Raw genomic sequence first — 15,941 nt, forward strand, 5'->3', positions numbered from 1 at the left:
ACACTGCTTCCAAAAGGCTCTAGTGGAAGCGACATGAATTTTTAAGGATATTCTTATGTTTCTAGCAACAGATTAACAAAACACTTACATTATCAACTTCTAACATTTCTAGCACCAGATTAACAAGATACCTAAAATATAAGCAGAAAAAAAAAATTGAAGGGAATCCAGCCAACCACTTCTGCAGCCTTGGAAAATAGCTATAGTGAGAGACAAAGCATTTCACAACAAGGACCTTACTAGCAAAGAATCTAAAGGTCAGATCGGACTGTCAGAATGAGGTAAATTCATCATAGAGGGAAAACTTTCAGGCAGTATTTTTCATAGAGGAATCTTCACGGGTGGAATCCATACCAACGTGTGACTTCTATGCACTACAGAACTACAGATGCTTGTGATCCTTCCTAGAGAGAAGGACACTTACATACTTACATGCACTGAGACTGGTAGTGTGGCAGAGCAGTGGTGTGGTGGCAATGGTGGTGATGCTGCATGCTTCATTCACCATCACTGCTACCATCACTACCACCACTGCTGCCATAACTATCAATCCCACCACCACCACCACCACTACCAGCACTAAACGAATAGCCATCATTACCTGTACTACTATCAATGGCCAGCAATAATCATAACAGCACTGCGATTGAAACAGCAGCCATTACAGTGGACTTCCCATTACTCTGACTTCCATTGATATAGGTATGAGAGAGAGAGAGAGAGAGAGAGAGAGAGAGAGAGAGAGAGAGAGAGAGAGAGAGAGAGAGAGAGAGAGAGAGAGAGAGAGAGAGAGAGAGAGAGAGAGAGAGAATATACTAACACTTAATCAGAATCAGATCACTTGAAAAATTATTGAAATAGAACTAACACATAAAAGGACAGGAGACCAAGGGATGGGGAGGTGCAGGGACAGACAAAGAGTGGATAGGTGAATACACAAACAGGCAGACTCAGACTCAGGCAGAATCGTGAGAAAGGTGACTCACGTTGAGGGTGCGGAGGTGAATCCCTTAAGCCTCTCTCCCCGACACTAGAGCCTCAAGACAACTGAGGATGGAGCAAGACAACACTATCAACACCTGGTCTTGCTTCCTCCCTCCTCCCAAACCCCCAAACACTGCCATCCACATCTTCCCTCCTCCTCCTCCTCCCACCCCAGGGTTACATGCACTAGTGGTGGTTTACCGTAACATCTCATTTCCATTTTTTACTTCAAAACCTACTTTTTTTCTAGCACTTTTTATATCCTTCAGCTCCTCTTTTTTGGTACTTTTCTGCATCAAATCATGTAAAAATGAGGGAAAAACCTACACTGACAACCTGCTTCCTCTTCCTCTTCCTTTTCTCTACTTTTATCTCTTCTTATCTGACACACATCCAAAGTGAACAGGATCATAATTTTTTCCTCTCAGTACCTTTGTTTTCTTCCATTTCTCCTTCACAAGCAACTGGATCACCAACGTTACTTTTTCTGTCAATACACTCTGCGACTATAGAAATACAAACATGGCCAGGTGTGCCCTGCCTGGACCGATGGGTGTAATATGATGGGCCATGAGACTGTTCCTTTCCATTGGGGGCCTGATGGAACTAAGGATGTGAATATTGTGTGTGTGAGTGTATGGTGTTTCATCTAGGCCACCTCATGTAGCATACCTTGAACTTCCTTCATTCTTATTCCTATTTTAAAATTTTCCTTCTTCCTCTGCTATTGTTTCTTTCCTCATTAGCTTATCTTGTTCCTACTTCCCTCATTATTTTACTACATGTTTATATATACTTTTCTTTCATTATTGCTGTTATTGTCATCCGCAAGTTCTTTTGCAATTCCTTAATATTATTCTGTTGCAATGTCTCCTAATTTTTTTTTAATCATTATCACATAATTTCTGTCATTATCCTCCACTACTATTCTCAATCCTCTTTGGGCACAAGTCTATAATTTTTCTCCTCTCCTCACTGTCTATCATCAGTCTCATTGACTGCTGCCATACACTTCTCAGTCTTGGCAAGTGGGGAGCTCCCAGACAGAGGAAACCCTTGAGAGGGCACAGGTGATGCACTACAAGCAATCACACACTCATATGATGACACCCCACCACACACACAAATTTTGGTACAAGTGCAATCCACCAATTAGATACAGATATTCTACATATTGTACATGCATACACGCAGTGACTAATTTCAGGAGAGAGAGAGAGAGAGAGAGAGAGAGAGAGAGAGAGAGAGAGAGAGAGAGAGAGAGAGAGAGAGAGAGAGAGAGAGAGAGAGAGAGAGAGAGAGAGAGAAAAAAATCCTGAGTGTCATTCATTCATTTATTAACCTAAAAACTTCTGCCACTCAGAGCTCACAGTGACCAATCTTCATATAGGACTGAGACCACTCACACCCCACACACCACGACAGTGAGGCTACAACACCTCAAGTTACATCCTGTACCTACTTGATGCTGAGTGAATAGGGGCTACACATTAAGAGGCTTGCCCAATGTCTCACCATGCCTAGGAACAAACCTAGGCCTTCTCAGTTGTGAACTCAGTGTGCTGACAATTATGGTACACAATGACTGTGTGTATTTACCTAGTTGTAAGATGTGTGTATGTATGTGTGTGTGTAGTTATTTCTTGTACTGTATCTATCTCATATCTAGTTGTAAATATGCACAAGCTACAGATCTATGTACATGCAGTCCATCCATCCATTCCATAGTCACTGGATCAAAAGTTACAAAATTTAAGACACATTAACTGTCTGAATTGTTTTATATTCCCTTCTTTTTTTAATATTCTGCCTGTCATTTCTGCATTACTTTTTTTTTTTATGCAAATCTAACACAATTTACTGGTCAATTATATAGGTCCATGATCACGTGGTCCTTCTTTATTTACATATTTACAAATAGACAAGATATCTGTGCTTTTTCTCTCTCTTGGAATTCTTCCTGATTTTTTAAAGAGCATTCAGTATAATATACCTATTAAACCAGTTGTCATCTAAACTCCCTCAAAACACGTCACCTCAAATCTCATGCATATGGTCCAGTTGCTTTACTCTCCTCCAGGACCTTCATCAATTTCTGTGAAGGTTCTCTATTCACCTTAACTTTCCTCACATCCACTCAAAAGAGGAGAAAAAGTCCCTCTCCTACTAACACAAAAATATGATGGAAACAATTCTGCAACATTCCCTCCCGTGGCTATTAGTTTCACAACCTTCTGCAGAGCATTAGCAGGATACACAGTTGCAGTAAGGCAAGAGTTCACCGCACCACGCTGGCTGCAGTGGTGGGCGTATGAGAAGAGGAGACACAAAGGGGATGTGCCACTAGTCACATGAGGCTTGGGGGACACACACTAACTGGGATAAACTAAAAAAACACTGACCAAACCCTCCCCTCCCTACACAGCTTAGGAATACAAAACAAGCACATTCCATTTTCATAATTTCCCATTCTCATGTCGAAGGTGAGTTTTCTTACACTGAACACAAACACACACGCCACACAGACATATTCTTTTATCCTTACCTTCTTATCTTATGAAAAATAATTGTTATCGCTTATGCTTTCTCTATCTCTCTCTCTCTCTCTCTCTCTCTCTCTCTCAGAATATCATAGGGAATACCATATATATGTTTGTACAAGAATATTACCTGAGAGAGAGAGAGAGAGAGAGAGAGAGAGAGAGAGAGAGAGAGAGAGAGAGAGAGAGAGAGAGAGAGAGAGAGAGAGAGAGAGAGAGAGAGAGAGAGAGAGAGAGAGAGAGAGAGAGAGAGAGAGAGAGAGAGAGAGAGTAGCAGTATGACATTTCCAGGTGACAGGTACAAATGTATGGGTGAATCTTAATGTCCTCTCTCCTTCCCTCCCTAACCTTTACTTTTCTGCACATTGCTCTCACACGATTCCATGAGCCAGGCCCACACTGAACTGTATTTACCTCCTGTACTTTCCTTCTATTCTGTGAGAGTTGTGAGCTCATATTCACTACACACCACAGAGACACGGGCACTCACTCAGACACTTATGAGGGTGAGTGGAATTGAGGAGGTTTACATAGCAGTCTCCTCATTATACTGTCCATATCCTGTTCTCTTCCCCTCCTTTGTTTTCTTAGTTACAAATGTCTTATCAGTATTCTCTTTCATTCATTACCATGTTTTATTTTGTTTTTGTTTTTCTCCCGTTCTTATTTTAATTTTTCTCTCTCCCAGTTTTCTGCTGTCACAGATTATCTTTTTTCTGGTGTTTGCTTCTCTCAAGTCCTTCCTTCACACACACTGTCTCCATGTCCTCCTCAGTTTTGTTTGTGTGTTTTGCATTGTCTCACATTGTTAAGTCCTCTCTCTGAGTTCTGGTGGAAATCTGCCAGGCACTTGTCAGGCTTCATAAGGAGACTATTAGCAGGAAATAGGCCTTACAACTCAAGGAAAACATAGAAAGCAGTGAAGAGTGAACACAGCAACTGTTGACCATAATTGCGTATGTTTCTCTTCTTTTTTTGTTATGTGCTCCTGTTTTCTAGTTCAAGATAGTAGTGTTGGTTACTCAGATCTCACCTACTGCCACCTCTTCCCCTGCTGGCACTGTCTACATTTCAAGGTGCCACAGGGAATGGTGAATAGTTAGGAGGCGGTGGTTGAGAAGTGATGGGTAATGGTGATGGGTGGGGAGTGAGATGATAGGTTATGGATGAAATGATGGGCAGTTGTGGGGTAATCATGAGAGGTAGTGAGAGATGTAGGTGGTGGATACTGATGGAGTGGATGAGAGATACAATACAATGGTGGCGTGAATTTGAATAAGCTTCTCACACTATCACTGTGATTGGTGTGTTTCTTTCTCATCAGTGCTAAGTCATCTGGTGTGGTTATTACTCTCAAAGTGTCTGGTTGTGTTAGCTTGTCAGTCAATCAGCAGACTTCAGGTTGATAAAACACACCAAATGGAGAGAGAAAACAACAAACATCATTCACTTCTACTAAACATTTTCACTGGTATACTAAGTCATCTAGGCCCATATTCTGAAACACTGCTCTCTCACCACAACTGTTTTCAAATGCTGCAGAGATAATTGGCTGGGTTCACAAGACTATTTTTCTTGCAAATGATATAGAAATCTTGTTAAACTGTCACTGAAATAATAAAAAAATGTCCTTAACTACATCTGAAGCCTTTTTGAAGTAGTGGAGGTGTGAGGCAAAAGTGTTTAAAATTATGGGCTCTGAATTACTGAAGTGGAAGTGAGTGGTCTGCTGTTTGTCTACTGAAGGTGACAACATAATGATACAGTGATGGATGTGGTTGTATGAAGGGAGCCAGTGACTGTATGATGCTTACCCTGGTGGTGGTGTGGCTCATGGAGGTGGTGTGGCAGCGGCCTACAGGACGCATATCTCCTCACCCTCCTCCATCACACTCCCTGGAAGAAAAGGAAGAATTGTAGAGGCAGTCTCCATTAACCACACTGCTACATATTTTTATACCTTGCACATGTATAATGTCATTGTAGTGAAGTAATAGTCAATGATACATGTGAAGATCTTAAGAAAAGTATTCCAATCTGAACTCAATAGCTTAGAAAAATGTGATTGTTAAAATCTGTCAGAAATTCACTTACAAGAGAATACTCTAAACTTACTAAGCATGGATGGAACAATGCATTTGTTAAGATAATATATATATATATATATATATATATATATATATATATATATATATATATATATATATATATATATATATATATATATATATATCACACAAGAAAGCACTTTAAACTTAACAAAATATGCATAGAAAAATGTGTCCGTAAAGATGTCACAAATTCACTACAAGAAAATGCTCTAAACTTAACTTAAGGTGTTTGTAAAGACCTGTCAGGTATTTGCTAGTATAAAAAAAAAATAAATAAATAAATAAAAAAAAACAAACAATAAAAAAAAAAAAAAAAAAAAAAAAAGATAATACAACAGAGAGAGAGAGAGAGAGAGAGAGAGAGAGAGAGAGAGAGAGAGAGAGAGAGAGAGAGAGAGAGAGAGAGAGAGAGAGAGAGAGAAGTACGATCTAGGTAGCACACTGGGATCATATAAGAAAAGAAACCATACTGCAAAGATTACCAGGATCAGGAGGAGTATGAGAATAAGAGGAACAGTTAGTGTGATGCCACGAAGCCAATAAATCAAGAGGGTATAGTGGTGCGGATATATCAATATAATGTCAAGAAGAAGATAACGTGTGTGTGTGTGTATTTACCTAATTGTATTTACCTAATTGTAACATACGGGAAAAGAGCTATGCTCGTGTTGTCCCGTCTCCATATCTATTAATGTCCAGCTTTTTCTTAAAATCATGAATATTCCTTGCGTTGACCACTTCCACGTCTAAACTATTCCATGCTTCCACCCTTCTATGAGGGAAGCTATATTTTTTCACATCTCTCCTATAAGTGGCCATTTTTAGTTTTTTCCCATGCCCTCTCGACATTCTTCCATTCCACATACACAGATCTTCCCTATCCATTTTTCCATGCCAATCATCACTCTGTATATTGCTATCAGGTCTCCCCTTTCTCTTCTGTTTTCCAGGGTTGGAAGTTGCATTCTTTTCAGTCTGTCTTCATAAGTCAAATCTCTTAAGTCAGGCACCATTTTCGTTGCAGCCCTCTGTACTTTCTCTAGTTTCCTTATGTGTTTCTTTAAGTTCGGAGCCCACTGTATTGTTGCATATTCAAGCCTCGGTCTTATCATTGCAGTAATTATTTTCTTCATCATTTCTTCATCTAGATATCTGACGCCACTCTTATGTTCCTCAATAAGTTCAATACTTCTCCAATTATTTTGTTTATATGTCTCTCTGGCGATAGGTCATTGGTAATTGTCACCCCAAGGTCTTTTTCTTCATGACTGGTTTTATGTCTTCATTTCCTATCTTGTACATACTCCTGATTCTTCTTTCACTCTTGCCAAACTCTATTTTCTTGCATTTTGTCGTGTTGAACTCCATTTGCCATGTACAGCTCCATTTCCATATTCTGTCCAAGTCTTCCTGGAGTAGTTCGCAATCTTTGTCACATCTCACTTTTCGTAACAATTTTGCATCGTCTGCAAATAGGCTCACATAACTGGACACCCCATCCACCATGTCATTTATGTAGACTGCGAACATTACTGGTGCCAACACTGATCCCTGTGGAACTCCACTCTCCACCAATCCCCATTCTGATGGTCTGTCCTTAATTATTGTTCTCATTTCTCTTCCTACCAAAAGTCTTCCATCCATTTTAGTAAACTGCCATGCACTCCTCCTACCATTTCAAGTTTCCAGATCAGTCTCTGGTGTGGTACCTTATCAAAGGCCTTTTTTAAATCCAGATATATTCCATCAGCCCAACCATCTCTTTCCTGTATTACATCTATCACCCTCGAATAGTAACATATCAGGTTTGTCGTGCATGAACGCCCTTTCCTAAAACCAAATTGACACTCACAAAGTATGTCATTTTTCTCCAAGAAGTCTGTCCATCTAGTCTTCACCACCCTCTCACACATCTTAGCTACCACACTTGTAAGTGACACTGGTCTATAGTTCAATGGGTCTCTCTTGTTACCTGATTTATAGATTGGGACAATGTTAGCTCTTTTCCAGTCTTGGGGCACTACGCCTTCCCTTAATGAGGCATCAATTACTTCACAAACTTTTTCTGCCAATTGCTCCTGCATTCTCTTAAAATCCATCCTGATACCCCATCAGGTCCCACAGCTTTTCTCACTTCTAAACTCCCCATCATGTTCTTGATCTCCTCCACCGTTACTTGAAACTCCTTCATAATCCCTTTCTGTTCCATTACCAGTGGTTTGTCAAAAGCAGTCTCCTTTGTGAATACCTTCCGAAAGCATCCATTCATAGCCTCTGCCATTTCCTGGGATCTTCACTGTATACTCCATTTACTTCTAAACTTTCAATACTTTCTCTATTTTTGATGTTGTTGTTCACATGTCTGTAAAAAAGCCTTGGTTGGTCTTTACATTTATCAATTATATCCTTTTCTTGTTTCTTTCTTTCTTCTCTTCTAATCAACACATATTCATTTCTTGCTCTTTTGTAACTTTCCCACTGCTTAATCCGTCTTTTCCTTCTCCACCTCTTCCATGCATCCTCTTTTCTTGTTCTAGCCTTTTCACATCTATCGTTAAACCAGTCCTGCTTTCCAACTTCTCTATGTTGTCTTATTGGTACAAATTTTTCTCACCTTCTTTGTATATTTTTATAAATTCCTTCCACTTTTCATTTGCTCCTTAGCACTCTTGAATTTCATCCAATTTGTCTCTTGAAAGAATTTCTTTAGGTTTCCAAAATCTGTCTTGGCATAATTCCATCTTCCCACTTTATATTCTTCATTTCTTCTAGATTTCTCTTCGTCTATCACCTTGAACTCCAAAACTGCATGATCACTCTTTGCTAAAGGGCACTCCACCCTCATCTCCTCAATGACCATTGGCTCTGTACTAAAGACCAAGTCCAGTCTTGACGATGCTCCCTCTCCTCCAAACCTAGTATCTTCTTTGACCCACTGAGTTAACACATTTTCCATTGCCAGTGTCAATAGTGTATTTCCCCATGTTGTCTCTGATCCTTCCATTGACCAGTCCTCCCAACACACCTCTTTACAATTAAAATCTCCCATCATTATAGTTCGTTCACAGCCACCCAACATTTCTTCCAGACATGTTCCTGTATCACTTATCATTTCTTCATATTCCTGTACTGACCATGCATTTGTCTTAGGTGGTACGTACACCACTATGTAGTGCCTCTTTTTTCCTTCATTAGTTTCTGCTCTGATCTTTAGCACTTCTGCCTTTCCCATACCTTTTTTCACTTGATCCACCTTTATATCTTTTTTAACCAGCAACATCACTCCTCCTCCCATCTTACCTACTCTATTTCTTTTCCAAACGTTATATTTCCCTTCTCCTTCTTCTGTGTGTGTGTGTGTGTGTGTGTGTGTGTGTGTGTGTGTGTGTGTGTGTGTGTGTGTGTGTGTGTGTGTGAAGGAACAGCAGTATAGATGACAATGGATGAGGAAGAGAAAGGAGGATATGAAAATACAGAAAAGAGAGAGAGAGAGAGAGAGAGAGAGAGAGAGAGAGAGAGAGAGAGAGAGAGAGAGAGAGAGAGAGAGAGAGAGAGAGAGAGAGAGAGAGAGAGTTAACATACTAGTAAGGAGAGGAAATATAGAGTAACAGGTGAAATTCCAGCATGAAGACACTGCAAACCATCAAGACATTTCTTAATTTTTGGCTGATTCTGTACCACTCTTTAAGGAAGCCAGTGTTTAAATGGGCCTTTTTTAGATATTTTGTTGCCCTTGGTTGGCTTCCCTCCTGCATAAAAAAATATACTGTACATATAAATAAATAAATAAATAAATAAACAATAGACATATGAGTAAAAAAAAAAAAAAAAAGCAGGCAGCTGACCCCAAAAACAAGAGAAGTAGATGGTAGTCATTATGAGTATAGAGAAAATACTTCTATACCAATTGAAAAAAAAAAAAAAAAAAACTAAAAGGAATAAAGATAAGAATGAAGATAAGCAGGCCATTTTTAAGTTCATTCAAGTGCCAAACTGATAACAAAACACCCTAAATTGACACAGAATGACTCAATAGCCAAGGTCACACTGCGCCAAGATAAAAACACACCCTGAGTAACATCAATTAGGGCCAGAAAACAGACAGTGACATAGCAGGCCAGGCATCTTTTATATAAGGCAGCTCCTGTCCACCCATTACCTCACTGCCTGCCACCTCCCACCAGCCCTCACACAGACACTGACCTAACATAACCTCTCCCAAGCCTGTCATATCAAGTTTTTTTTTTTCTTTATGTGAGGGGAAAACTGGCCAAGGACAATAAAAGTAACAACGAAAAAGGCCCACAGGAAGACAAAAAGCTATGAAAAAATGGCCACTTGCATCTAATACTTAACACTCACCTAATATACACAAAACATAAAACTCTCTAACTCCTTTAATGCTTTCACTTCAATATGTCATACTTCACACCACTAAAAGTATGGTATACAAACTTTACAGGGTTCTACAAGCAAGGATGAGAGATTACAAGGATAGTGTTTCCAATATTTAGCCAGTGTAGTGTTTAGACGTTGTTAGAGGACAATACAAAATGTGTCAAAGTAGCTTGTGATTGAGGAGTGTTGAGTGAAGCAGCAGTGAGTGAAGTGGTTAATACAGTATTCTCTCTAGTGTAGCCATCTCTTTTTTCAATACAGCAGTCTGACCTAATAACAATCTATCTCTAATTTGGTGCCCTTTCTTTTCCTTCAATATAGTGTGCTTTCTAATGTAACCACCACCTCTCCTCTTTCATTATAGTATATTAACTTACCACCATCCATATTTTACTTGATGCCATCTCTTTTTCCTTAAACAGAACATTCTAAGCTAGTCTCAATCCATTTCTAACTTGATACCACCTCTTTTCTTTTCTTTATCTCTAATGTAAACACCTTCTCCCTTCCTTCTTTCCTTCAATATAGTATTCTAACCTGATCCATCTTTTTCATTAGTGCAGTATTCTCTAAAGTAACCATCTCTCTCTCCACCTTCTCCCTTCCTTCCTGCCTGCCTTCAATATAGCATTCTAACCTAATCCATCTCTTTCATTAATACAGTACTTTCTAATGTAACCATCTGTCTGTCTGTCTCTCTCTCTCTCTCTCTCTCTGTTTATTTTTAATGTTGTACTCTTAAAATTTATGCAACCTCTCATCCTCATCTTCATACAGCTGCAGTCTTATGAACCTAAAGCCAATCATCTCTGTGTTATCTGAGAGCACTTGTGGTGTGAGAGAGAGCCAAGTGTTTCTGAGTATGGGCCCAGATCACTTAGTATACAAATGAAAACGTTAAGTAGAAGTGAGTGATGTTTGTTGCTTCTCTGCTAAATAGTGTCATACGTTTGGTTAGCAAGGAGTTATACTACAACACACAGACCCATATTTATATCTTAATTAATTTTGCTCAATCTCTCTCTCTCTCTCTCTAGTTTTTGTATGTTATATGTTATGATAGCACTTATATTTTACATTTTACAAGAACTAGTGATAAATAAATGTTTCAAATGTCTTTAAATGTCTCTCTCTCTCTCTCTCTCTCTCTCTCTCTCTCTCTCTCTCTCTCTCTCACCCAGGACTATTTTCAAAGGGCATGGAGATAATCAGTCAGGTTCCAATATGCATTTTTTCACAATTATGAAGAATTCTTGTTAAACTGTAAGCGCAGGAACATATACACTTGAAAACCCATTAGCTTCAACTACAGTCTGTTCTAGAAGAGATAAAACAGTGAAACTTCATATTTTCTAATGTTGTTAAACTAGTAATAAAATTTTAAGAAATACACTGTTTTAGAATATCGAAGAGTACAGATACCAATCTTTCCTAATGTTCTGTTAAACTAGTAACAGAATAATAAATAAATACACTGCCCAAGAAGAGATAAAGCAGTGAAACATTTAAGGACATAATCTTCTCAAAGGTTCTGTTTAAACTAGTAATACAGAAATAACAAATACACTTTTTAAACCCAAACAACTTTCACAAGAGTCAGTTTTTTGGGGAGTTAAGACACTGAAATGCTTGAGAATGAGGGAGCTAGTCATTCGTAAGTGTGACTGGTGAGCCGGGGTGACAGCTGTGTGAGAGACCCGGGAGGAAGTTGTGGTAATGAAGTGAAGTAAACAGAGAGCCAACACTTACTGGTGCGACATTCCTTGCTGTAAAGTGTTAGATTGGCTCAAGTGAAGGTACTTATAACCTACCCTTCTGTGATGAGAGAGAGAGAGAGAGAGAGAGAGAGAGAGAGAGAGAGAGAGAGAGAGAGAACAATACCAAATAAAAAATATTCATTATATGCATGATTAAAAGTCAATTAAAACCAATAAAATGAAAATACTAACAATAATTATTAAACTGTCAACACACACACACACACACACACACACACACACACACACACACACACACACACACACACAAAGGGCAAAGCACCTCCTCTACTTTTTCCTAATAAGATAGAATTTTTTTTTCTCTCTCTCTCTCTCTCTCTCTTGTGTGGCTTCCCTCTTCACTCTAACAAAGGGCTGAAATCAACACACAAGTATATGGAGAGAGAGAGAGAGAGAGAGAGAGAGAGAGAGAGAGAGAGAGAGAGAGAGAGAGAGAGAGAGAGAGAGAGAGAAAAAAAAAAATTGTCATTTATATTTTTTGGAATTGCTTTTATTGTTGTTGGTGTTGTTGTTATGATCATCATCATTGTGACAAAGAGTAGAAGAGGAAGTAGTAGTAGTAGTAGTAGTAGTAGTAGTAGTAGTAGTAGTAGTAGTAGTTTTACAATCACATTTCTACTGTCGCAATTTCCACTATATAACAAATAAGAAATAACAACAATAATAAAATAATAAGGGATAATAATATCAATAATAATAAATAATAATAATAACAACAATAATAATAATAAAACAATAAATAACAATACAACTTACTTAACCTCCATCACCTATATTATTACTATTATTATTATTATTATTATTATCATTATTACTACTATCATTATTATTACCATTATCATCATGACTATCATTATTAGCTTCATTATCATTATTATCATTTCCGTCCAACTTCTTCCCCTTTCTCAACCATTCTCTCTTTGCCTCCTCCTCCTCCTCCTTACACGCACGTGATAACATGGACCAAAGGACAAGTATATAGAAAAAAGGGACGTACCCCGAGGAGAGAGAGAGAGAGAGAGAGAGAGAGAGAGAGAGAGAGAGAGAGAGAGAGAGAGAGAGAGAGAGAGAGAGAGAGAGAGAGAGAGAGAGAGAGAGAGAGAGAGAGAGAGAATAATAATAATAATAATAATAATAATAATAATAATAATAATAATAATAATAATAATAATAACAACAACAACAACAGCAGAGAAAAAAGAAGATGAAGAAGAAGAAGAAGAAGAAGATGGAGAAGAAGAAGAAGAAGAAGCACACACACACACACACACACACACACAAGGAGGAAGGAGAGATGAAGAAAAACAAGGAGAGGGAGAGGAAGAGGAGGAGGAGGAAAGTGATACGTAGAGGCTGATAAAAAGGAAGCCCACGAAAAAAATAAAGACGATAAGAGGAAGCTAATAAGGCAAGGCGGAGGAGGAGGAGGAGGAGGAGGAAGTCGAAAATCTCCCTCTGGCGTTGACAAGATAATGTCAAGAGGGGCTCGTGACACACTGGAGGAGGAGGAGGAGCGGTTCACCTGTAGAGGGAATTTACTTCTACTACTACTACTACTACTACTACTACTACTACTACTACCACTATATCTACTACTAAAGTCGATACTCCAATTTCAAAGAGTATGCTTGAGTGTGTGTGTGTGTGTGTGTGTGTGTGTGTGTGTGTGTGTGTGTGTGTGTGTGTGTGTGTGTATGACTTCCCACCTTAATTAACAATGCCTTACACAACGCACCTTCCGTAAACCAACACAAAAATTAATGAACAATATACGAAGCCTCTCTCTCTCTCTCTCTCTCTCTCTCTTTCCAGGCAATAACCACTCCAACACACTCACCAAGATAAGCAAACTGATAAGGAATTAATCTTGGCTTCCCTCCGCTTCCTATAACCCCACGCCCTTTTCCTGTTGTTGTTGTTGTTGTTGATGATGTGTTGTTGTTGATGATGTGTTGTTGTTGCTGTTAATGATGATAGTGTTATTGATGTTTTTTTTTTTAATGCCCTGATTGTTTTCCTTTACTACTACTACAATTACAACTACGTACAACAACAACAACAACAGCTACTACTACTACTACTACAACTACTACTACTACCACTACCACCACTACTACTACTACTACTACTACTAAACTACTACTAGTGCTGCTGCTACAATAACAAAAACAACTACTGCTAATACAACCAAGATCTATAGAACATTTCCCAGAGAGAGAGAGAGAGAGAGAGAGAGAGAGAGAGAGAGAGAGAGAGAGAGAGAGAGAGAGAGAGAGAGAGTTATTCATGAGCAACGCGGTAACATATTTGGCACAAGGTCACAGATAGGCTGCAAATGAGTGTTCAAATAAGAGTCAGTTGTAAAAAAAGTGGAATAATTTGCTTCTAACGAGGATTTTTACTGGGTTAGGTTATATTACGATACATATTTAGAAACGCTATGCTCTCTCGCCATCACTGCTTCTCAAAGGCTCCAGTTGAAGATATTCGTGTTTTAAGGGAGATTTTATGGTCCTGGGTCACTGGTTGGCAAGATTTCTAGTTTATTATCATTATCATTATTACCTTGAGATTTGTGTACAATTAGACCATTTTATTGACATGTGGAAGGGTCTATAGAGGTCAGAAGATTAATGGCCACAATTTTCACTATTCTAACCTCTTCAATACTGGGACACATTATTACCTTGAGATTTGTGTACGATTAGACCATTTCATTGACATTAGGAAGGGCCTATGGACTTCAGAAGATTAACAGCCACAGTCTTCACTTATTTTACTTACCCCTCCCCCCCACACATGTTTCTGAAGCTGTAAAGAATCCCCAAATAGTAAAGCAGAATGAATATGGGAACGCATCGCATCTTGGTTCTGAAGGGGTCAATCTATCAGTGTATAGCATCCTTCCTGTGATACATTTCCTTTTCCCTCTCTCACCCTACCCTTTGTTCGCCTCTCATCCGTCACCCTTTCACCCGTCATGTACGTACATACAACGCCTCGCCGCCTCCTGCTTTGTTCAATAAGGCTTTTCATAATTGTGGTCTCTTTTTTTTTTTTATCTTTATATTTTCAGAAAGATGTTTACTATTTGATTGATTTTTTTGCAAGTCTTTAGTTTTCTTATCTATTTTTCTTCAGTGGGACTTTCAATGGGTGTTTTATTTCAGTAGGTCTTTCTGATGATGATGATGATGATGATGATGATGCTGACGATGATGATGATTTCAGTGGGTCTTTCTTTTATTTCAGTGGGTATTTTTTTATTTCAGTGGGTCTTTTTTTATTTCAGTGGGTCTTTTTTTATTTCAGTGGGTCTTTTTTATTTCAGTGGGTCTTATTAAAATTTCAGTGGGTATTTTTTTAATTTCAGTGGGTCTTTCTTAATTTCAGTGGGTCTTTAAAATTTCAGTGGGTATTTTTTAATTTCAGTGGGTCTTTCTTAATTTCAGTTGGTCTTTCTTAATTTCAGTGGATCTTTTTAAAATTTCAGTGGGTATTTTTTTTTTATTTCAGTGAGTCTTTTTTAATTTCAGTGGGTATTTTTTATTTCAGTGGGTCTTTCTTAATTTCAGTGGGTCTTTAAAATTTCAGTGGGTCTTTCTTAATTTCAGTGGAGCCTTATTTCAATTTCAAGTATTTTTTTTTAATTTCAATGGACCTTCTATTTTCTTTTTTTTTTCTTTTTAATTCCAGAGAGGCTTTATAAAATTTCTGAAAGCCATTTTAATTAATCTTTTTTCCCGGTACTCCTTACTTAAATCGTCACTGGCCTTTCTTTTCATTAGTTCTTGTTGTCCTTTTTTTTTTTTTCTTTTATTTATACCATGTGGGCTTTTCTCCTTGGCTAGTTCCCCTCTTACATAAACAAAAGAAGACATGCATTATATATTATAGATTACTAGTTCAATGTCTTACTAACTCTTGTTTTATTAATTATTATCATCATTATTATTATTATTATTATTATTGCTGTTATTATTGTTGTTATTATTTCGATTTTTTGTTGTGTACGTTTATCAAGGTAATATTCAGCGATGCTTTATGTATGTATGTATGTATGAATGTATGTATGTATGTATGTTTGTACGTATGTATGTTCAAGTTAGGTAGTGTTGGGCTTACTACTA

General features: G+C 38.2%; 1 protein-coding gene across 3 annotated transcripts in view; it reads right to left on the reverse strand.

Annotated features, from left to right (window-relative positions):
• The window catches only part of LOC123505148 (tyrosine-protein kinase CSK-like), an 84,596-nt gene that overhangs the window by 9,284 nt on the left and 59,371 nt on the right, over positions 1-15,941 (reverse strand). For 2 of the 3 annotated variants that reach the window (XM_045256262.1, XM_045256263.1), the window contains exon 2: positions 5,339-5,420. In XM_045256262.1, coding sequence (XP_045112197.1) covers positions 5,339-5,392 — 54 coding nt within the window. In that variant the 5' untranslated portion in view covers positions 5,393-5,420. Of the gene's footprint in view, positions 1-986; positions 1,061-5,338; positions 5,421-15,941 lie in introns of those variants that run through there. The other variant, XM_045256264.1, reaches the window with a different exon arrangement.

Source organism: Portunus trituberculatus, chromosome 17, assembly GCF_017591435.1.
Source record: "Portunus trituberculatus isolate SZX2019 chromosome 17, ASM1759143v1, whole genome shotgun sequence".
NCBI lineage: Eukaryota > Metazoa > Arthropoda > Malacostraca > Decapoda > Portunidae > Portunus > Portunus trituberculatus.